Source organism: Pelophylax lessonae (genome assembly GCF_965119305.1).
Source record: "Pelophylax lessonae genome assembly, chromosome: 4".
Classification (NCBI taxonomy): domain Eukaryota; kingdom Metazoa; phylum Chordata; class Amphibia; order Anura; family Ranidae; genus Pelophylax; species Pelophylax lessonae.
In genome coordinates this window covers 245,902,095-245,927,049 of record NC_138771.1, presented here as the reverse complement: position 1 = coordinate 245,927,049, position 24,955 = coordinate 245,902,095, and the positions used below count along the sequence as shown (strand labels likewise).

Here is a 24,955-nt window from a genome sequence, read left to right as displayed (position 1 = left end):
TTTAGAAATGAAGAACAGCAAATGGCGACTAAGATAAAACACACATACTGACAGTCGTGGCTTTTTGCCATATATAGTTCTGTGAAAATAGATCAAAAACTACATGACTTCCCAGAAAGTAATATAATAAAAAAAAAAAGTGACAGGTTCATAACGACATCTCATTTCCTTTTATAACATGTGTGGCTGGCAGCAAGAAGAAAAAATACCCACAAGTACATAGGGTCCTTTTACGTTTTGTCTTGTTGGCTCTGACCCATCAGTTCCTAAAATCTTCTAAAGTGACTGCACAAGTAACTGTGCAAGTGGCCCAAAAACTGCTGGGGACTGTTGTCTGTAAAGTTCCCACTATGGTCCCCTATCACAGCTATAGACCAGCAGAGAGGTGCAGGAGGAGACCGGGAAGGTCAGCTCTTTGATCTCTGCAGGAAGAGACACCACCTACATACCAGATCAGCCAGGTTTTATATCACCTGTCGTATGGAGGTGTTTAAAGTTTTTTGCAGGAACATCTACTGTAGGTGCTTTCATATCATATTACCGTTTTATCAAGTTTTAGAAATTGACAGGTGTATTGTTAAAGGTACATTCTATTTAAATTAAGAGATTAAGCAAGAAACTTCAAACAGAGGACAGTTCACATGCCGATGCCTATTGCTTTTTTTATGCTGGCATTGTTTAAAGCAGGGGTCGGGAACCTTTTTGGTTGAGAGAGCCATGAACACTACATATTTTCAAATGTAATTCTGTGAGAGCCATACCTTATATTTCAGGGTCGGGAACCTTTATTTAATATTCATATTCATGGGCCACAGCTATACAGTGAGTAGAAGGAGCCGTGTGAAAGTGCCTGGAGTCCGGTCGGGAAGAGAGCAGAGCAGGCAGGTATGCAATGAGGCCGGAGTGGTGAAGCGCCTGCAAGCCTGCGAGTGATGGAAGTGAGTATAGGCCCTGAGAAAATGGCGGCCGGCAGCTGAAGGCCTCAGAAGTGGATGTGAGAGGCGGGTCCCCGGGTGTCAGAGGGGAAGGAGCGGATGGTAGGTCTCCTTACCGGGCGGTGATTGCCAAGGCCCTCAGATACACAGCACTTGAGCCGGCGGCGGTACCGCGAGTAGGCCGGGGGGTCTGTAGCGCAGCAATCCGGTCACCCAGAGACGAACTGAGGTTAGCGGTGGGTAGCCCACAAAGTGTACCGTCGATGGGTGCAGAAATCTCCTTGGCACCGGGCACAGCTACGCTGATGGCACTGGATTGAGTGGTAGACACGGCGGAGCTCTGGGACTACACGTCCAGCGCGGCTCACGTTCGGACACGCCCCCCTTTATTAAAGGTTTGTCTGCGAGCCAGATGCAGCCACGAAAGAGCCACGTCTGGCTCGCAAGCCATAGGTTCCCTACCCCTGGTTTAAAGGATAACTAAACTAAAGAACAAAAATGCAATATGTTGCAACTTACAGTCCTTAGACGTGCTGGTTGCCTTATTTTTCTTTTTTTCAGCATATACAGAAATTCCTGTGGATCCTGTCAAAAATGCAGTGTCCTTGTCATTTCCTGTGAGTGGCACTAAAGAATATCTTCCCTCTAAGGCTCTGTTCCCACCATTGCATTCCAGATTACAGGTGGAATTGCCATGATCTGCCTGCAATCCTGAATCACTGCAAAACGTGGGACCCGCTTACAATCCCTGTTACTTTCAATGACACCCCAATCGCAGTGCAATTTTGCCGCTATTGTCCCCCGACGAATCATGGTAAAATCGTGCAAACAGAATCGCAAGACGATTCCCATGATTCTGCTGTTTTACTGCTATTCTTTGGGCGATAATTGCAGCGAATTGCGGCGCGATTCGGGTGCCATTAAAAGGAATGGGGATTGTAAGCGCACCCTGTGTTTTTCGGTGATTCGGATTGCAGGCAGAATCCCCGGCGATTCCGCCCGCAATCCAGAACGTCATGGTGTGAACGAACCCTTAGTTAGCTTCTGTAAACTACCAATTGCCCTACACCCCATGTAATGAGATGAAGAAGTATAGACATTTTTGTAGTCCATATTAGAAAAGCAGCTTAGGGTGTCAATTATGGCTCCCTGCATAGATAGTGGAGGAATGATGTAGCCACCCAGGGAGAAGAAGTGTGTTCTTTGCAGGATTACCACTCTCTGTTTCACAAGTGGAACAAATAGAGGAAATCTCCCAAAATGAGGTTAAAGCCAAAGAAAAGTCCGCTATAATTTTTTTATTTTTTTTGAGGCCCCCAGGTGGGTTATGCCATAATGCACTAGTATGCACAGCATATTAGTGCACTATGGGAGACTTACCTGTCATATGATGTCCTCCAGTGCAGCGCTGGGTCTGATCCGGCTGGCTCCCACGCTTCCATTCTTGCCCTTCCTTCTGGGTCCCGTGCCTTCGGCCACTTAATAGGCCAGGCCACAATGATGCCTGTCCCGCACATGTGCACAGGAGTCTCATCACTGCATGGGGGGCCGATTGGGGCCATAAATGTACACTGAGCTGTGCATGCGTGGCACAGCTGACAGGCAGAAGGATGCATTTATGGCAGAAGAGACCAATGTCATGAATGCCTGTTAGCCATTTCATTACATATCAACTTTACTTCCACTTTAAAGTGGTTCTAACGGTATGGGGGTTTTTATCCTAATGCACTCTATGCAATAAGGTAAAAAATCTCCTGCAAGCAGCTCCCCCCCCCCTCCACTATATATACCTGAGCCCAATCTTAATCGAATGATGAGCACGAGAGCAGCGATTCTCTATCCTCATTGGACAGAAAGGCAGCAGCAGGAGCCATTGAGGGGGGTTGAGCTGTGACGCAGAGTCTGCGCGGGAGCGAGCAAGCATGAGTGTTCCAATAGCGAGGGGCTTGCTATGGGTGCACTCGGTAGTGGTGAGGACCCAGGAGCGCTGGCAGAGGGCCGGAGAAGAGGAGGATCGGGTGCTCTGTGCAAATCATTGCACAGAGCAGTTAAGCATGCCTTTTTTTTTTAAATTTTACCGTGAGGCTGGGTTCACACTTATGCGAATGGATGCGGCTTTCCCCGCACCCAATTTGCATGACAGGAGACTGTGACCGGCTCTCAATGGAGCCTGTTCACACATCTCTGGGACGGTTGCGGAGCGGTTTGTAGAAAAGTCCTGTGCGTCTTCTCGTCTGTTTCAGGTCCGAATCCAGTCAAAAATTCAGCCCTTATTCGTCTCTGAAATGGAGATAAGGGATGCACCGGACCCCAGCTGTCAGCCGCACCACACAGCAGTGTAAACCCAGTGTTAAGCCCCGTACACATGTAGCGATTGTCGGCCGAATGATCGGCCGTCTTTTGTCCGGTGCTGTCCTGTCGGTTGAAAAGTGCTAAAGACTGCACACGAATTTTGTCGGCCAACAACAGCCGACTGCAGAAGTGATGTCATGTGATGGTTAACTTTCCGTGCGTTTTTTCTTCTCTGAGCATGCCCAGTCTTGCTAATCTGCTGTCTGTCGGCCGAATTCTGTACTGACTGAGGAACAATCGGCCGTTCTGGTGTTGGCCAACAAAAATTTTAAAGCCTGCACACCAGATTCTGTTCGGCCGAAAAGTCGCAGTCGGTTGTCGGAATCATCATACTAACAAGCCGACAATCGGCCGATCGGACGTTGGCTGAATATTTATGGCTGACAATCGCTACGTGTGTACGGGCCTTTAGAATCAATGTAATTCCCCTCTTTCAGGTGTCCTTTGAAAAAAATGTTCCCATTGGAAGATTTCTTCTTCTATTTTGTTCTGGGGACAACTCAATATAGTGCATTTCCCCTCACTTTCTTTTTCTGTCACCCAAACAAACAAAAAGGTGAATATCCCCAATGGGGACATAGCAATAAAAACTTGCCATAGGTTTTAACACTGACTACCGCTCTATTCAAAACTAAAAAATAGTTTACCAAGCCATAGTAATGTGTAGAAAGCTGTTGTTAATGGTAATATTTTGATAACATTTATAGTGTTACTAAATCCACAACAGTAAAATCAGTCTGTATATGCAATAAAGCATGCTTGTTATACTCACTGTGGAACCTCAGGGGTTAATCCTCCACATTATTTAAAAAAGTGGTTTGATCCTGTCTTCTCTGATCCTCCCCTGCTGGTACTGTCCCCAATCCATCTCCTGACAGTATAGAGCCTTGGGGGCAATCTGCACATGCTCAGTTTGGTGTGTATTGCTAGAGAGTTTTTTTTTTTCTTGGGAGGGTTCATGTGATCAGCACAGGACCAATCAGCACTGACCAGACAGAGGATCAGGGGTCATGCAGCCTCATAGGACAGTCAAGGGGTAATGAAAATTCCTACAAACTTTAACCAGTGCTCAGCTAGACACTACAGGAAGTCACAAGACTGCTATAACTGCTGATGAGAAAATGCATTTAGCCATTTATATTTACTAAAATATTTGCATTTCCTTGTTCTGTGTACTGTGAGAGACCAGATACAGGCAAAGCAGGGTCCTGGGTTTAGTAACACCTTAATACAGGGATCCTCAAACTGTAGCCCTCCAGCTGTTGTGGAACTTAACATGTATAGCTTGGAAGAAAGAAGAGACAGAGGGGATATGATAGAAACTTTTAAATACATAAAGGGAATCAACTCGGTAAAGGAGGAGAGCATATTTAAAAGAAGAAAAACTACCACAAGAGGACACAGTTTTAAATTAGAGGGGCAAAGGTTTAAAAGTAATATGAGGAAGTATTACTTTACTGAGAGAGTAGTGGATGCATGGAATAACCTTCCTGCAGAAGTGGTAGCTGCAAATACAGTGAAGGAGTATAAACATGCATGGGATAGGCATAAGGCTATCCTTCATATAAGATAGGGCCAGGGACTATTCATAGGATTCAGATATATTGGGCAGACTAGATGGGCCAAATGGTTCTTATCTGCCGACACATTCTATGTTTCTATGTTTCTATGAACTACACATCCCATGAGGCATTGTAAAACTCTGGCATTAACAGACATGACTAGGCATGATGGGAATTGTAGTTCCTGAACAACTAGAGTGCCATAGTTTGAAGACCCCTGCTTTAATAGCTTTTATAATGTAGGTTAGGGATTCACAATCCCAGTTATTAAAGTGTTACTGTAATCTAATGTGGGTGCCCTTAATTATATAGAATAAAATATGTTTTGTATCTTTCACCCAAAGAAATTAATGAAATATATTCCTCTAAAGGGAATACTGTATAAGTCCATTTTGTGTATACCAAATGCCTTTGCAAACTTGATTATTACCTTGTATTAGCAGTTGTGATATCACTGTGCTGCTTATAGAGAGAGCAGAGCTGTGGCAGGGAACCAGCAGGTCCATCCTCTATAGGCTGCCTGTGTAACGTTAAAAAACCATACCCCGTGAAGAAACCATACCCTCGTCACTTCCCGTGAGAAACAGCTGAGCAGCGAAGGAGTGCGCATGCTCAGAGAGCCGGAAACATCATGGAAGAGCAGAGAAGATGACAAGTGCGCATGCTCAGAAGGTATGAAATAATTACGGTAGTGAAAGTAATGTTAAACTTGCGGCGGTTACATAAAACAGCGCGGCTGCACTATGAGGCATCTCCGCTCCTATCCTTGTAACTTTCCTGATGTGGGCTAATAAATATGAAAGCGGCGGCGGGTGTATGAGATGTAAATGTCGGCTCCGTGATCCGCTTTTATATTTATTACCCCAGATCAGGGAAGTGACAGGGAGAGGAGCGGAGATCACTCATAGTGCAGAGGAGCTGTTTTAATGTAACGGCGGCAAGTATAACGTTAAACACACTGCCGTGAGAAATCCATACCCTCCGGAAGTGACGAGGGTATGGTTTTCTCACGGGTATGGTTTTTTCACGGAACACCTGCAGAAAACCACAGGAGGGGGCGGATACAAGACCAGTCACCCTGCACAAGGCAAGAGAGCAGCAGTGACTGGTCTTTAGTATAGAAGCTTCTGCACATAGGCAACGTTTCACATTGGAATGCTGCACAGATCCGGAAGTAATACACAAAGCATTCAAGGAAGAATACAATTGACTATTATATTTAGAAAAGATTAGCTTATCCCAGAGTTCAGCTTTAAGTCACATACATTCCCTATTTTTTTTACTTCTGCACATCGCTGGATATTAAGCAAACAGCACATCATTTTAGCTCACTTCATTAAATAACCCTCTCCGATTTTCAGCAGTGTAGCAATGTCTCCTGTTGTGAACAAAGCAATGCAATACAAAACAATAATAGCGTCTCACAAAAAATAGAAATCCTACAAGAATAAGATGTCAGGGCATATATAGAGAAAACAGAGTGCAAAAGTGCCAATGTAACATATACATAAATGTCAGGAAAAGAGGTCTCATCTAATGTGGAGAGGCCCAACCAGTGTAGAGATTATTCTTAGGGATGTAGATTTTGCATTTCATCCAACATGCAAAGAATCAATAGAATTATTGATATCCCTCAACCAATCAGTCATGTGTGTTTCTAATTAAAAAATGGAGTAATTCCATCCCTCCTATTGATGGATATGTAGCTACAGCTGAGAAGTCAGAGCATACTTTCCATAATCATTGACCTTCTCTTTTTTTTGAATACCATTTGCCTATGCTTTTTCTTGATTTTTTTGCTTTTTATGATGTAATGGAATCTTTTTTGTTTTCATTGTAGGCTGCTTCTGACATCAGTCACTCTACTGTCTATCTATTCTATAAACCTTCTACTGAAATGTTCCCAGGAAACAGGTAATTTTTAGTTCTTCGGCTTTACCATACGTATGCCATGTTTACAATGTTTGAATTACTCAGTTGTTACTAAGTAAACCTTAAACCTTATATTTACTAGAATAATTATATGTTGAGGTATAAATAATACAGCCGTACAGTTTTATATAAGCACACTATTTACACAACAGCACAAGGGTTCTTTCAGCATTTGCATCAGTAGAATTCCATGATCCCCCATTTTGTGGATGGTTTAGTACTGTTGTAATATTCTGAACATCAGCAATTCTGAGCGCACTTCAAAAAACAGACAGTTCTCCTGGGGCTAATTAGCTCTTCAAAGTGAAAAAGCAGTTCAGTGTTTTTTAAAGCTAAAGTATACTCTACTTATAGCTTGCCTACCCTGGTTTCTCCCCCAACCCACATCACCCCCGAACCCCCCCGCCCACCCTTCATAAACATGCTGTTGAAAATTTGAAATTAAGCCTTTCCATTTCAATACATACTTTATCCACTTCTGGACCGGAAGGATTTGCCCCCTTAATGACCAGGCCATTTTTTGCTTCTACTATTAATGGCGGCGATCTGCGATTTGTAGTGGGACTGCGGCATTGCGGCAGACAGATCGGACCCCTAACTGACATTTTTGACACTTTTGGGGGGAACAGTGATATTACTACAGTAATCAGGGCTAAAAATATGCACTGTTACTGTAATAATGACACTGGCAGGGAAGGGGTTAACACTGTGGGTGATCAAGGGGTTAAAATTGAGACTTGGGGGGTGATTCTAACTGTAAGGGGGCGGGGCTTGTAAAATGATCACAGAAACCTGTGATCCTACATAGAAGGATCACAGAAGCTCTGTGATCATTCCAGAGAGAAGAACGGTCAGCTGTGTTTACAACAGCTGCCTGTCCTCTCTCAGCGGGGAACGATAGTGGGTGCCAGGCGGCAATCGGAGTCCCCACTGCCTAGCTGCAGAGGCGCGACGGACATATACTTACGTCGGTTCGCACAGGAGGGGCTGCTTGCCACGGTTTAATTGTGTCGGGTGGTCCTTAACCGGTTATGTAGCACAACCCATAAGGACCCGTTGATTTGATGAGCCCTATGAGACTTAAGCCGGCCATACATGGATCAAAATTCAGCTGGATTCAGCAATGGCTTGCTATGGGAGCACTCAGAAAAGAGAAGCAGCCAAGAGCACCATAGGGGAACCCAGAGGAGGAGTTTTCAACAAAACCATTGCATAGAGCAGGTAAGTATAGGATGCCTATTATTTTTAGGGAAACAAAAGAAGTTTTACAGCCACTTTAAAGCTGAATAATATAGCTAAAATTGGGCTTTAAAGCCCAATGTAGGCAGCTAAGTACTAAGATAAAGTACATATATGATAACTGCTTTACCTGCCAATTATTTTGTCTGTCTGTCCATCCACTCCTGAGATTTTGATCTCTCTGCCCCACAGTATAATCCAGTCTAGTAGGGAAGGGGACATAGAGTATTCTTCCTTGCTCCGGTTTTACTTTTACTTACAGGTTAACCGCCCAGCCCATTCCATGATGGGACAGTGAAAAGAGAAGCAGCACACAGAGGAGCTTTTCTTTCTTCCACTCTGCTCTCCTGTTGGCATACTCCTTTCACTGCAGCATATCTGCTTGGCACCTTGTGCTGCTTCTCCTTCCTCCTCTCTGAGCTTTGCTGTGCAGCCTGTAGAGAAAACTGCAGGAGGCCGATACCAAGCTGAATTCTGGTGCCATTTTCCCAGATAAAATATTGTTCTGTGCAACTGGGGCAAAAAAATTTAAATAGGCTATATCTGAAGATAACTGAATGTAAATCATTGATTTTAAATGGAAAATCCCCAGCCAAGCTAAGTATTATTATGGGAAGTTGCTATGATACTTAGCTCCATCTAGTGGTCAAATGCAGTATTCGTGTTTGAAATAAATTTACATTTGAATAGCGCAGAATATAGCATACTTACATTTGTTTTTTGGCCCATTTTCACAGTCATGCACTTTTAAGGGTCAAATGGCTATGCAAATTCTTCATAAGTCAAACCCTGTGTTCACTGAAAAAAACAAGTGCTGTTCTTTGAAATATGGATTCGCTGTTGCAACCACATTGAATGAATAAAAACCACAGAACTGATATAAATACAAAAATATGAGTCTTGTTTTGAAAATGTTAATTATCCATTGTGGTTTGTGTGGATGGCCTCTAACTCAATAATGTACTCAAGACTAATGTTGTTGCTTTTTTCGTTTAACTAGGATGTATGGTATATGAGAAGCTGGGGGAACAAGTATTTGGCACACCAGGAAGGTTGCTAGTGTTCGGATCAACATCTCTTCAGAATGTTGGTGGTAAGCGCACGACTGATGTATATTTCATAATAATAGTGCAACATATGTTTTTCATTTTTTCCTAAAGGTCTGCATTATATGAATTATGTGAGAGAGCTAGGAACATAATTCAAAAGCAATACATGTAAATGTATGCTCTGCTCTACAGACTTCAAAGTATACAATATTGTTTTACTTTGTCATGCAGTCTATTCTATTATGTAAGCTTCTATTGCACAAAAAGGAAGCAACAAAATTACAGTTGTTAGTTCTCCTTGAAAGAATTACTAGACAGGAAATCCTCTATAATTACCACATGGTGTGGTCATTTCCAGGTACTTTTCCATTTGTCTAAAAATGTTAACAAAACAACTTTCATTGAATTTGAAGCTGACTTTTAGGTATGTAAATTTTATATACAGTAGTTACATTGGTCCAGCTTGCACCAAAGTAATTATGTATCAGCCTTTACCTGTGTGATTCCCGTGCAATTCACTTTAATAGGCACTTCTCTTGGGTTGGCTCTGCTGCTTACTGAGCACAGGAGGTTGCCCCGTTCAGCACAGGTGCCATTCATAGAACACTGCATTTTCTCAATAAATGCAAAATGTTCTCTTATTGGACAATGTGGAGATTGTGATGTCATCACACCACCTCTCTGCCTCTTCGTTCAGGGAATGCATTACATACATTGAGGAAATGCAAAGTGTTCCCTGAATGGCACCCATGCCTAGCGGACGACCTCCTGCGTTCACAATGCCGCAGGAATGCCACTCAGAAGGGGAGATCTCTATATTAGTGGTACCTGCTACAGTGATTTCCATCTTTCACCAGGATCCTATACATACTTACATTGTTTACAAGCTAAACTTTGTAAAAAATTGCCATACCTAAACTTGACTTTTAAACAGCAACTACAGAAAAGTAAATTTAGCAATCAGAGGAAACATTGCAACTGTGCTAAAATAGGAAAACCAATATCTTTTATTTTAATTTGAGTTTTAGAAAAACAAAATTCTCCAGATTTGACAAACTAATCACAAAAATTCTGGCCAGGGCTGCAGGCTTTTGTTGTATGATACTTTTTGATGCAGCTTCCCTTTCAAGCTTTTGTGTATGTGTGGGTAAAGCTGCCATTGGCTTAGATTTAACCTTTGAACATGCTATACTACAGAAAAAGGAATTCATTTATGGATGTACAATGCTTGTAATCCAGCCTCTCTGGGTTATCTATACCATTTTTTAAGCAGATGGACTGTTACAGCATCTTGTTACTCGCTCCCTAAAAGACCGATACAAAATCATAAGAGCTTAAATATTTTGGCTAAAATACACCCTAAAAACCTGTGTTTTGATTTTTTAGGGAGCAAGTGATAAGGTGCTTCACCAGCCCATCTGCTTAATAAATAGTATAGGTGACATGAGCTCTGTCCCATACTACACACAGTCATCTCTTTGGTTGGTTGCAGGTTTTTCTATTTAGTCGGGTGCTGGTCTTTGACTGTCTTGATTGGTGGCATGGGACCACACATGTTCAGGAGTCAGAATGCCAGAATGTAAACTAAGCTGCTTCCCTATCTCTCTAAACATGCCTGCATTGAGCAAACTGTTACAGAGGGGTGGTTCTAGGTGGAGCTGCAGAGTGCTCTACCCTGTTTTAATAAAGTTGAATGTGATCTGAAATAATCAGTGTGTAACTTCCAGCTTTCTTTACCCTTTAGAGTAGCCTTTCTCAAACTTTTGACCTCAAGAAACCATTGAAATTAGGTCTCGTGACCAATGAATTGGAGGTCAGTGGCCCTTACAGCACTGGCCAGTAAGAAGAATGCCTTTATAATGGTGGTCAGAATGTCACTTTTAGGCCCCATTCACAGGGGCGGACTGATAAGATCCACCTGTCAGTTTTTCAGGTGGATCCAATCTAACCATCCATTTCCCTCTATGGAGCGTCCGTTGACACCCCCCAATATCCAATGCAATCCTATCCTCTAAAGACAGACGGATGGGGATCTGTTCCCCATCCATCTGGCAGATCGGATTGGATGACAGTCCGATGTAAACAGACAGGCGGTCGGTTTCCATCAGTCCGCCCATAAAGTAAAGCGGGCTGTGTCCATGTCTGCTCTGCATAAGCAGAGCAGACACGTACCTGTCAACCGCCTGCTCAACAGGGATCAGCAGACAGTCTCCCCACTGAGCAGGCGAATCCACTGGTGGAGTCTGCCCGCCTGAAACGGGCCTTACATCCAAATAAATCATTGCTGTCATGTAGCTGGCTCTGCCAAGTAACCCTGGCTCTGGAATTATACAAGCTCAAGAACCACTAGCAACTTCTGGAGGAACCCTAGTTGAGAATAGCTGCTTTAAGCCTCGTACACATGCAACGATTATCGGCCGACCGGTCATCCGTCTTTTGTCCAGAGTGGTGTTTTGTTGGTTGGAATGTGCCTAGACTGCACACAAATTTTCTCGCCCGACAAAATTCTACTTCAGAAGTGATGTCATGTGTTGGTTTGTTTTCTTTGTGTTCTTTCTTCTCTGAACCTGCCCAGACTTGCTCATTAGATTTTTCCCTGTCGAAATCTGTACTGACTGCACGAAAATCGGCCGGGGTTTGGACGGCAGACAAAAATTTTATAGCCTGCACACCAGATTTTTTTCGGCCAAAAAGTAGGAGTCGGTTGTCGGAAGCATCATACTAACTAGCCGAAAATCGGCAGATCGGTCGTCGGACGAAAATTCCCTGCCGATTTTCGACTCGTGTGTACGAGGCTTTAGAGTAGTGTTGAAAGCTGGGGTATTTCTGCTCAATCTGCACCCTTCACCAGTGGCATAACTGCTAATAAATATGCATAAGGCATTACTATGGTTATTTTCATTTACTCTCTTTTACAGCAATGCTCAGCTACCTGTTTATAGTTAAGAATGAATTACCCATTGTCCTTAAATATCTGTTGGGAAAAGAAGATTCAACGTAAGTCAACTTTTTAGATACTGAGTACATTCTATGATATGTTGTAAATTATCTTATGCCAAGTTAATTATTTTTAAAATGCATCCATATTTAAACAATGATGCTCACCTGTTCTACAAAATCAAATCTATTATACTAAAATACTAACCAAAATACTCAGTTCTACATTTAGTGTTGATCAGGAGACCAAATGCTTTTTCAGAGGTCACAGGATTTCTGCTAAAGGAGCTTAGGGGACTGATGTTCAGGAGGAGACCACATGATAGGAGAGCGCATGATATCCTGATCGTCTGCATTACTACCGTAGCAAAAAATTAGGTGAAGAGCTTGCAAGGACATCAGAGCACAAATGTTTGATTATTATTTCTGCTATTTTGTTAACTGAGGAGAAGCATTTAATTATTCATTTTTGAATCCTAGTTATGAAACTTTAGTGTTTCTCATGCCAGTACAAAACATTCTGAATTTAACAAAAGAACTCTCAAGATAGATGATAGATGAGAACTATAGCAAACCAGTGATGCAAAGGAAATGTTGTCTAGTGCTAAGTGTTACATATGTGGTTATACACTCAGGCTTTTTTAGATGAAGGTAGAAACCCATTATATTCACTTTTTGGAAGAAACAATAGTGAGTATGACGCCAGAGAAGGTAAAGCTGTGGTACATGGCTGTAAAAAGCTGATGTATGTTTAGAGAGTTACAGTGTCCAAATTATAATTTGCACCTGACTCCTCCTCACCACCTGTACCCAAGCATTGGTTTGTGAATTGCCTAAATTTTAACTATACCAAAGAAAAAATAAAACATAAATTGCAACTTACCAGTCCTTATATACATACCTCCCAACTTTTTGAGATGCAAACAAGGGACACCTATTAGGAAAAGTATATAGGCATAGGACACGCACCCTGCCACATCCCCTTAAAGGAGAATTTACAAAAAAAGGATTAGTTAACCACTTGCGCCCCGCCCCACCATACATTTTTTTGGGGCACTCTGCCGCTGCTGGGCAAAGCGACTTAGCCCTACGTCGCTCGCTCAGGAGACTGTAGGGGGCAAGCTCCTGCCCCCACTCGTTACCTGGGGAGCCAGCGCGTGTGACCGGCGTCGTTAGTAAACGCAATAACTTTTACGCAAACCAATCAAAATATGCTTATTGCGATTTTTTTTTTTACCAAAAATATGTAGCAGAAAACAAATTGGCCTAAAATGTTAAAACATTTTGATTTTTACATTTTTTTTTGAGAATTTCATATAAAAAAATGTGAAAAATATTGTTATTTTTTCAAAATTGTCGCTCTTTTTTTGTTTATAGATATAAATAAAAATCACACAGGTGATCAAATACCATCAAAAGAAAGGTCTATTTGTGGGAAAAAAGGACGTCAATTTCGTTTGAGTACAGGATCGCACGACTGCGCAATTGTCCTTTAAAGTCATGCAGTGCCGAATCGCAAAATAGGGCCTGGTCATTGAGCAGACAAATCCTCCAGGGCTAAAGTGGTTAAACCCACAAGTGCTTATTTTTTACCCCACTACTATTTGTATATACTGGCTTTTGAAATTTACCAATGCAGACATTTAGAAACTAGATAAAACGTTTAGCACTGGGGAACACTTTTTGAAAGATAAATACTGCAATTTATATACAACTATATAGATTAGACTAAAATGAGGGACAAATGAGGATGAAAGAGGGACAGGGGGACTTTGTTCCAAATCAGGGACAGTCCCTCGAAATCAGGGACAGTTGGGAGCTATGTATACAGGCAGTCCCCAGGTTACAAACAAGATAGGGACTGTCAGAACAGGTACATTTTTTAAGTTTAGCTCCAGCCAAAATAATAATTTTTACGTTTTTTGGATAGCACAGGGAAGGGTTAACACCCCTGTATCATTTGTTTTACTGTCTGTACACCTGTTCAGAAGATTTTACCTCACTTTCTGTCCCTGTGACAATTGGATTTTGAAAATTTTGTGTAGTTGTGGAAACAAGGATTAGTGATAAAGCTTCAGTGGAGACACCTTTTCCCATGATATCTCTTACAGGAGTGAATTTTCCCTTCCTAGGGGTAGATTTCTCCTCACTTCCTATTGTCTCCCTCCATTTGTAAGTAGGAGTCGTTTCCCATGAGAACTAAGGCTCCATGTACACGGGACGATGGAAATGGCCGTTTAGGAGCAGTTGGGCGTTTTTTTCAGAAGCCCCTGAACCCATCTACATTTTATCTTATCTGTCCATGTACACCAGGTCGTTTACAGTCATTTGCAGGCAGTTGTGTTCAGGGACTGTTTTTAGAATGCAATTATTTGCGTTCGAACGTGTGTTTCCCGGCGTTTCAAACGCACAAACGCGTCCAAACGCGTCTGAACGCATCTGAACGCGTCCGAACGCGATGACCCGCGTTTAGCGTTCGCGTTTTTCCATTTTAAAGGGGAATAATTTTTTTTCACCTCTAGGAACGCTTCTAAACGCAAACGCCGCTGAACGCACGCTAAACGCGGGTACAAACGCGACTGAACGGACGTTTCAAACGTCCTAAAAATTCCAGCATTCAAAGGGACTTTTAACAACGTCCCGTGTACATGGAGCCTTAGTCGGATGTTTGTAACCCGGGGACCGTCTGTATATGTTAGCTGTGAAATTTTTATTTTTCATACTTTTATTTCTATATTATTTCTATATTATTAACCACTTAAGCCCCGGAATATTTTACCCCCTTCCTGACCAGGGCCTATTTTGCGATTCGGCACTGCGTGACTTTAACGGACAATTGCGCGGTCGTGCGACGCTGTACCTAAACTAATTTGACGTCCTTTTTTTCCCACAAACAGAGCTTTCTTTTGGTGGTATTTGATCACCTGTGCGATTTTTTGATCATGCGCTATAAACAAAAAAATAGCGTAAATTTTGCAAAAATAACAATATTTTTCACATTTTTTTATATGAAATTCCCCCAAAAAAATGTAAAAATCAAAATTTTTTAACATTTTAGACCAATTTGTTTTATGCTACATATGTTTGGTAAAAAAAAAAATCGCAAAAAGCGTATTTTGATTGGTTTGTGCAAAAGTTATTGCGTTTACTAACTAAGGGAAAGATTTTTGTCATTTTTGTTGTTTTTTTTAACGCGTAATGGCGGCAATCTGCGATTTTTTTGTGGTACTGCAACATTGCGGCGGACAGATCGGACCCCTAACTGACATTTTTGACACTTTTGGGGTTACCAGTGGCATTACTACAGTACAGTAATCAGTGCTATACATATGCACTGTTACTGTAAAATTACACTGGCAGTGAAGGGGTTAACTTTTTTGGAGAGGGTGGGGTTAAGTGTGTCCCTAGGGGCGTGTTTCTAACTGTGATTGGCTGTGGCTTGAGGTGTAGGAACAGTGATCAACGGTCCTACATAGTAGAACCGTATGATCACTATTCTTACACAGGGGAGAATGACAGGCAGCTTTGTTTACACTAGCCGCCTGCCTTTCTCCCGCTCTAACGGACGATCACGAGTGACACACGCGCGGGGGGTCCGTGACCGAGCGGGAGCGCGCATCCGGCAGCGCGCGCTTGCTCCCCAGAGCCTCACAGGCTAGTGACGTACCGATACGTCACTTTGCCTGTGAGGGGCTGACCGCCGCAGTATATGTACTTGCGGCGGTCGGCAAGTGGTTAACTGGTGCTCCCGCCAATAACATACTTCTTGTCCTAGGGTGCCAATTCCCACTCACTGTACTATAGGTGTAATTTTAAAGTAGTGCTAAAGGCTTAGCTTTTCACCTTAAGGCTGAGCTCTGGAAAATTAAAAAGTCTGTGCCGCATTTAAAGGGTAAACTGCTCATTCATACCTGGAGCATCGTGAAAACCAGCTTCACTTATCTAATGCCCCTTTCACACTTCACATAGCTGGAGCACGTGTTCCTGCTTGCAATAGTTGTGGGGTCGATTTACACACACTACCGGGTGTTGCGCATGTGTCGTGCATATTTGTCACGCAAAAGAAGCTTCTGTACCTTTTTGGATGAGTTTTTTGCATTTTTTTCACATGTGTTTTGCCGCGATTAACACACATTTTTGTTGCGCAACAGCTGCAACAAAATTGCAATGCATTTGGAATGCCATTAAAGTGTTACTAAACCCACAACAGTAAAATCAATCTGTATATGCAGTAAAGCAGGCTTGATATACCTACTGTGGAACCTAAGAGTTTAATCCTCTGCATTGTGTAAAAATGCCGTTTGATCCTTTCTTCTGTGTTCCTTCCCTTCCTCCACTGACTCCTAAAAATTTCCTGAAAGCACAGAGCCTATAGAGTCAGGCTGCACATGCTCAATTTGGTGTGTATTGCTAGAGAGGTTTTTTTTTTTTTTTCTTGGGAGGATGCATCAGCACAGGGCCAATCAGCACTGTCCAGACAGAGGGTCAGGGGTCATGCAGTCTCATAGGTCAGTCAGAAAACTCCTCCTACAAGCTTTAAACCAGTGCACGGCTGAACACTGATAGAAGTCACAAGCTATATACTGCTGATGAGAAAAGGAATTTAGCAGTGTCTGTTTCTTAAAATAATTGCATTTCCATGTTCTGTGTACTGTGGGAGACCAGATATTGTGAATGCAGGGTCCAGGGTTTAGTAACAGAGACCTTTAGTAACAACAGACCTTTCAGAATTTTGCTGTAAAACAAGTTATTTTAGTATGAAGCATTACATTCAAGTGCCTTGACCAAATTTCTAGCTGTTTTGTTGTTATTCATTATTTTTTTATTGTTTTACAGGCCATGGTATTTGGATGGTTGTTTTCTTCTAGTCCTCGTCACTATAATAATCATTCTTCCATTGTGTCTTCTAAAGAATTTAGGTAAAGTACAATATCATCATAGCCGTCAGTAAAGAATCATGTTTTTATATTTCTTCTAGTTGTGGTTTACATATCATATTCACCCCCCCCCCCCACCCTTTTGATATTGCTTACAATAAATAGATACATTAAAAATGTGTGTGTATATATATATGTAGCAATATTTCCAGGCATTGGGCCTGATGTGGGTCTGCCATGGTCACCGGTAACACCAACAGCACATTTAAGCTGATTTCCCAAGTGTGAGATCTGAGTCAAAGAACAGTCCGGCATCTTTGGTTTGTTTTGTTTATTTTATATAGGGATGGGAGAAGGGAATAAGTGGGATACTCCTCTTGCTCAACTACGTACAAATTGGGACACTTGAGAAAAAATGCCTTTCAGCGCTGAGATGAGGCCGGCTGAATGGCAACGAATGCTTGCTGGCACTTGAAATCACTGACTTGCTGTACTGTACTGAAGACTGACTTCTGACACTCTGGTTAGCTCAAAAGTCCTTGACTGCTTCCTCCAGTCCTTCCTGACTGAGGTAGCCTCTTGTAATGCTGCTGAAACTCTTAACACTATAAACATGGTAACACTCCAGCTCTATAATACATATATGCATCTGTGCACTATACAGACTGCACTGTACACTCTGCACTGTACACTCTGCACTTCAGGACCCAACCGCTGGCACCCCCTTTGCTCTTCAGGGTCAACACTGGCACCCCCTTTACTTTGCTCCTGCACCGGCTAGCTAGCTCCTGGATCCCTCTGACCTTCTCCGGAGTGGTCCCCACTCTCTAGGCAGACCCCCAGGGGCAGTTTGCAGTACTCACAACTGGGAATGCTTTCCTGAAACTCGTCCCCTCTCAGCTCCGCTGGTCCTCTAAACACTGGATACTCTCTGCAGCTCAGATTAGCCCTGTATCTCCTCAGGCAAGCCGCCTGGGATATCCGATCCTTCCTCTCAGGAGGAGAGACAGCCATACCCTCCCTCCTGGGACTCTGCTTCCCGCCAAAGACACTGCGTCATGTGCTCCCCTCAAACTTATACCCACTCCCAGAATGCTGTGTGACAGAATCTGCCTTTCTGGGGTAGATACAAACCTGGGTGGGCCATTGGCTGGGTTTCCTCCACTGCCCAATGAGAGCCCTCATTGAGCACAGTTGGGAGACTCCCCAGTCTCAACAGCCACACATGGGAACCATGACAACCTAGCTGAAAATCATGGCCCTGCTGATAAGCAGACAAGGGCTACTATACTTTACCTAGCACCTACCTTGTAGGGTGCTACATTATATATATATAAATATAAATATATATATATATATATATATATATATATATATATATATATATATATTCCCTTCCTGAAACAGTGACAACAGATTTGCCAAACAGGAAGTAAGGGAAAATATGGAACAAACAATTGTGATGAAAAAAAGTATTTTTCCTAGAGTAGAGGATGGCTAGAATCACTATAAGGTATGTGTCCTTGTTGCAGATTTTTCTTTACTTCCTGTCTGTTGAAATTGTTGTCCTTATGGTAGCAAGTAGAGCAGCAGAGCTCTGAATTGCATTAAAACCTAGACATTTTGGCCATACTTCTCTTGTGGATCTCAGGAGTGCACTTACTTGTGCACACCTGTGACTCAAAACCAGCTGACAGCTGGCTTTAGCGTCCCCAAGCTGCTCCAGTCTATGTTTGTATCCCAACAAGATCCACCCAGATGCCTGACCGGCAGCTGGCTCAGCCTCTAAGTATGTTGCTGAGAGCCTGAGCCAGTCTCTTCCACCCTCCTCTCCTGCGTTGGAGGGGCAGAGCAGAAAGCGGTGAATAAAAGTCTCTCTGTTCTCAGAGCGGACCTGGGAACCAAGCAATCAGCAGTCATTTGATTGTTCCATTCTTGGGCTTAGAGCTGCAGCATCACACCGTGTGTGTGTGTGTGTTTTTTTCCCCCCACTTCTTTAAATTGTAACCTGATGTCCCTGCCAAAGGCTGACAGATCAGTGACCAATGAAAAATCTTTACGGTGCTGACATTTTGGGGTTGCTGTGTAACTATCTCTATCCCTCTATTTTTTTTTTTTATCACCAATCATCTTCATATGTTGAAAGAAAGTAATGTAATTGGTGCTAAGTGGAACATCTTATCAGGGACATTTATTTTACACCAGGCTTTCTGTATAAGCAAAGATGGTCATACACAGTTATTTATTCATTTATCTATTCTCAGCTAGTGGATCTAGCAGATTGCTCTATCCTCACAAAATAAGGTGAATCAAATCAATTCCCCTCTGATAGGACATTGTATTCTGACAGTAGGACCTGCCCCTGTCAGAATACACTGATCAGGGGCTGCAGCTGTTGAACAAAGGTTTTTCTGCATGTCCCTTTGACAGAAGTCGATGTCATCAGGGGAGGTCAAACACTGATGGAAATTCAGGTGGTCCTTGCTGAACTGGATGAATTTCGTCAGTGTATGTCAGTTTAAGATATTATTATTATTATTCAGAATCTATATAGCGCCAGCAGTTTACATAGCGCTTTACAATATAAAAGGGAGATAATACAGTTACAATACAGAGGATTAAGAGGGCCCTTCTCAGAAGAGCTTACAATCTAATGGAGGTAAGAAGCCTGCAGTATGTGTGCTTGGGAATTGTTCTCCTGCACTACAAACTGGGATTCTCAGATGAAAAGATTACAGGCAGAGGGGACTGAAATGGACTCGTGCTCTACAGCAAAGCCTGGATCTAAAAATGTATGTACCACAGTACTGAGCAGGTAAACAGTGCTCCTTCTATAAATATAATTTGACACATGAAAAGCAAAATTCTTGTTTACATTAAATACCTAATACCTTAATAATACTTAAATATGCAGAAATAAGCCTCGTACACACGCACCGATTGTTGGCCGTGAATTTTCGGCCAACGTCTGATCGCCCGATTGTCGGCTTGTTAATGTACGATGCTTCCGACAACCGACTGCGACTTTTCAGTGTGCATGCTATAAAATTTTTGTTGGCCGTCAACAGAACGGCCGATTGTTACTCAGTTAGTACAGATTTCGGCAGACAAAAATCAGATGAGCAAGACTGGGCATGCTCAGAGAAGAAAAAACACACTGAAAGTAAACCAGAACATGACGTCACTTCTGCAGTTGGTTGTTGTTGGCCGAGAAAATTTGTGTGCAGTCTAGAGCACATTTCAACCAACACAACAACACTGGACAAAAAACGGCCGATCGGTCGGCCAACAATCGGTGCGTGTGTACGAGGCTTAAGTCTTTTTGAGTGGAGATTCCCAACTCCTTTAATAAATCAGCCCAACAGTATGTATTAAAACATGCATTTCGTTGGGGGTCTTTATAATCTGGGAACTATTTAAGTGAAAATATTTACAATATTACTAAAAAATGTAAAATGATCTGTAAACAGGCTAAGTGATTTTTCTTTACTTATTTGTCCACCAAGTTGAATAAAGAAAAACCTATATGCAGTGTAATTCATAAAATGATCTTCCTACAAATTTTAAATTCTCTAAAACATAAACTGAAAATCTCAAAACTGCAAAATGTGGACTGGTCATGAATATGCCTGTTACTTTTTATCGTGAAAAAGACACAACAATGGACATGTGTACTTGACTTTAAATTAATGGATGATTATTTGTGAGTGGGTATCAGTTTTTGTAAATCTATGGAATCCCTGCTGGTATCTGATGGCTTAGCTATGACCTTAGAAAATCATGCTCAAAGTGTTTATATGAGGCACCACCTACTGGTGACAAATGTTAATACAGTTGCACTAAACATAGACATTGACTGCAATGTACTAAAATGTACTACAATGAATACTGTTCAGTTATTTTACTGGTGATTAAAGGGCTTTAAACATTCTTTTATTTTCTGTGACCTTTACAGGTTATCTAGGCTATACCAGTGGTTTCTCTTTGACGTGTATGTTTTTTTTCCTTGTTGTGGTAAGTCATAGAAATATTTTCTAATATGTAGTACATTATGGTTGCCATTTATTCTTATTCTTATTTTGGCTATTATGTTGTTGTTTTATAGGTTGTATACAACAAATTCAAAATTCCATGCCCTGAAGTTTATTTGAATGGAACCTCAAGTAGTATACACAACACAACAAGTGAGGACATGTGTAAACCAAAGTATTGGACATTCAATTCCAAGGTAACATTTTAGTATTTTAATATCACCTATTATATTTCCTCATTATATTTGATTTATTTTAATTGATCTAATTCAAACAAACTCACGATTAGCAAAATCACCATTTACCCGATAACTCCTGAGTCAACAATCAAAAGGGAAATAATTAGGTGAAGTTCCTGAAGAAATAGCCAAGATCTAACATTCTAATAACAGATTTTTTTTACTGTCAGACAGTAAGGAAGATGTGACAAATATATTTGTTAGTTCACAATATGCTTAAAAGTGAAAATTAGATCTTCTAAATCTGATTTAGCCCAGGTTCACATGAAAATCACGCGACTTCCTACGCGACTTTGCCCTGCAACTTCAGTCCGACTTTGATGCCACTTAATGTGACTTTTTTATACTCCATGACAACTACTATCGGAGATTTATCAGGAACTTTTCCTCTTTGGCCAATCCTATCTCAGATCTGACCAAGAAGGGCAGTGATTCCCACAATTGGACGCTGCTGCCATCCAAGCTTTCGAGCCCCTCAAGTCTGCTTTCGCTTCGGCTCCCATTCTGTCTCATCCCGATCCTGGTTTGCCCTTTGTCCTAGAGGTGGATGCCTCTGAGACGGGAGCAGGCGCCCTCCTGTCTCAGCGTTGAACACCTGATGGACCCTTACTTCCTTGTGGGTTCTACTCCAAGAAGCTGTCTCCAGCTGAATGCAATTATGAGATTGGACACAGAGAGCTCTTGGCCATTATCCTGGCTCTCAAAGAGTGGATACACTGGCTCACACCCCGTCAGGTTAGATGGGCCTTATTCTTGTCTCGTTTTAACTATGTGGTCTCCTATTTGCCTGGCTCCAAGAATGTCAAGGCTGATGCCTTGTCTCGCCAGTATTCTGAATTGTCCAGGGAGGACTCCTTGCCGACACCCGTCATAACTTCAGATCATATCCTGGCAGCCATCTGCACCAACTTAACCTCTCCTCTTGGGGGAACAGATCTTGGCTGCCCAACCTGATGCTCCCACTGAGAGACCTGCTGGCAAATGTTTTGTACCTGAAAGGTTGCATATCAGACTGTCACACACAAACCACAATTCCAAGACTTCCAGTCATCTTGGTAAGAACCAGATGTATTGGGCTATTTCCCATTAGTTCTGGTGGCCATCTCTCCACACTGATGTTGCTGTGTATGTAGCTGCTTGTTCAGTCTGTGCCCAGAACAAATCTCCTCGGCACCTTCCCTTGGGCCTACTGCATCCCATTCCCAATGGGGAGCATCCTTTGTCTTACCTGGCCATGGATTTTATTGTGGAACTTCCCGCATTTCAAGGTTACACGGTTATCCTCATGGTTGTCGACTGGTTCTCCAAAATGTGCCACTGTGTTCCATTTAAGCGACTGCCTACCGCTCAGGAGCTTGCCCCGGCGATTACCAGGGAGGTCTTCTGTTACACCGGTTGCCTAAGTAGATTGTCTCGGACCGTGTGAGCTAGTTTGTCTCCAGGTTCAGGCACGCCTTTTGCTCCCAGTTGGGTATTTGACTCTCCTTCTCCTCGGCCTACCATCCACAGTCCAGTGGTGCCGCTGAGCTTTCCAACCAAGCTCTGGAGCAAATTCTCTGCTGCTATATCTCTGACCATCAGGACAATTGGGTTGATCTGCTACCCTGGACAGAGTTTGTGAGAAATTCTGCCATCAACTCATCTTCCGAGAATGTCTCCATTCATGGCCAATTATGAGTTCTAACCTGCTGTTTTGCCTGAACTGGTCTCGCCACAGGACGTCCCAGCTGTGGAGGATCATCTTCATGCCCTCCGTTCCTCTTGGGTGCAGATTCAAGAGTCTTTATGGGTCTCTGCACAGCGTCAGAAGCTCCAGGCAGACCGGAGACATTTATCTGCTCCTTCGTACCAGGTCGGGGAGAGGGTGTGGTCGACGACCCATAATCTCAACCTCAGGGTGCCCACTCCAAAACTGGCACCCCATTTTGTTGAGCCTTTTCGCATCCTTCGTAAGATGAACCTGGTGGCCTATGCCCTTGGACTCCACCCTGGCATGTACCTCCAATGGTTTCACGTGTCACTTTTGAAGCCACTGGTTTGCAATCGCTATACTTCTTCACCTCCTGGCCCTGAGGTTAATGAGGTTAATAGCCTATGAGGTTAGTAGTAATAATGTAATGTGTGTGTAATCGGCACATTGCGGATCGGGTGGACAGATTATTGGGTGGGGCTGGGGAAGACCCAGCTGTCATGGTACACGTGGGTACCAATGACATAGGCAGAGGAAGATGGAGAGGAGAAGGACCTCCAAGGTAGTATTTTCCGAAATACTACCTGTACCTCGAGCCACACCAGAGAGGCAGCGGGAGATTAGGGAAGTTAATGAGTGGCTGAGGAGCTGGTGTAGTAAGGAGGGTTTCGGGTTCCTGGAGAACTGGGCCGACTTCTCAGTCGGCCACCGGCTCTTTGGTAGGGACGGATTGCACCTAAATGGGGTGGGTGCAGCCGTACTGGGTGAGAGGATGGCCACAAAGTTAGAGGGGCTTTTAAACTAGGGAATGGGGGGGAGGGTACAGATGTAGAATTAGCCAGTGGAAAGCAAGATTCAGAGGGCAGAAATGGGGGCATTAGCGGTAGGGTGTTTGGAGCTCCTATACCCAGGGTGGGTATGGGGAAAAACCACAAGAGCAGCCTAAAAACATCAAATGAGTATATTTGTAACCGGTCAAAATTACGAGGTTTGTATACCAATGCCAGAAGCCTGGCCAACAAGATGGGAGAGCTGGAGCTGCTGATGTTTGAGGAGGACTTAGATTTTGTGGGGATAACTGAGACTTGGTTTGACAGCTCTCATGACTGGATGGCGACCATTCAGGGGTATTCCCTTTATCGCAGAGATAGAGAAGGTAAAAAAGGGGGAGGGGTATGTTTGTATATTAAGAACAGTATACAGGTAAATATGAGGGATGATATTAATAATAGAGCTAAGGACGAGGCAGAATCCCTATGGGTAGAGCTTCAAAGGGAAGGCACGGTGGGGAAGGTAATATTGGGCGTATGCTATAGGCCCGCCCACCAGAGGGAGGAGGGGGAGGTGGACCTCATTTTACAGATAGGATTGGCAGCAAGGATGCGAAATGTCATTATAATGGGGGACTTTAATTATCCTGATATAGACTGGGCAGAAGGAACCGCACACTCAGCCAAGGCTCGGCAGTTCCTAAATGTTTTGCAGGACAAATTCATGGGTCAGATGGTGAATGCACCGACAAGAAACAATGCGGTACTTGACCTACTGATTACTAACAATGCAGACCTGCTCACGGATATAGAAATACAGGAGAACTTAGGAAACAGTGACCATAGGTCAATAAGTTTCAGTATTAATTACAGTAATAGGAAGCACAAGGGTAATATTAAGACGCTGAATTTCAAAAGAGCCAATTTCCCAAAACTGCGCTCACTGCTAGAAAATATCAATTGGGATAGAACCCTGTGAACAAAGAACACAGAGGAAAAATGGGAGTGCTTCAAGAGCATACTTAACAAAGGGATTGACCAGTGCATTCCAAAGGGAAATAAATTTAAAAGAGCAAAATTAAACCCTGGGTGGCTAAACTCCAACATAAAAATGTATATTAGTGCTAAAGAAAAGGCCTTCAAAAAATACAAGACTGAGGGGTCATTGGCAGCATTTAAGCATTACAAAGAGTGTAATAAGAAATGTAAAGATGAAATCAGGGCGGCTAAAATAGAACACGAGAGACATATAGCGGAGGAGAGTAAAAAGAACCCCAAGAAGTTTTTTAAGTATATAAACAGTAAGAAAGCGAGGCCAGAACACATAAAAGATGACAAAGGA

At 42.8% G+C, this 24,955-nt stretch overlaps 1 protein-coding gene across 1 annotated transcript in view; it reads left to right on the top strand.

Annotated features, from left to right (window-relative positions):
- Positions 1-24,955, top strand: part of SLC38A1 (solute carrier family 38 member 1) — a 158,265-nt gene that overhangs the window by 93,872 nt on the left and 39,438 nt on the right. Inside the window, exons 5-10 of the mRNA XM_082254379.1 lie at positions 6,690-6,763; positions 9,021-9,113; positions 11,988-12,066; positions 16,843-16,925; positions 20,839-20,897; positions 20,989-21,111. Of these exons, the coding sequence (XP_082110505.1) occupies positions 6,690-6,763; positions 9,021-9,113; positions 11,988-12,066; positions 16,843-16,925; positions 20,839-20,897; positions 20,989-21,111 (511 nt within the window). The remainder of the gene's footprint in view (positions 1-6,689; positions 6,764-9,020; positions 9,114-11,987; positions 12,067-16,842; positions 16,926-20,838; positions 20,898-20,988; positions 21,112-24,955) is intronic.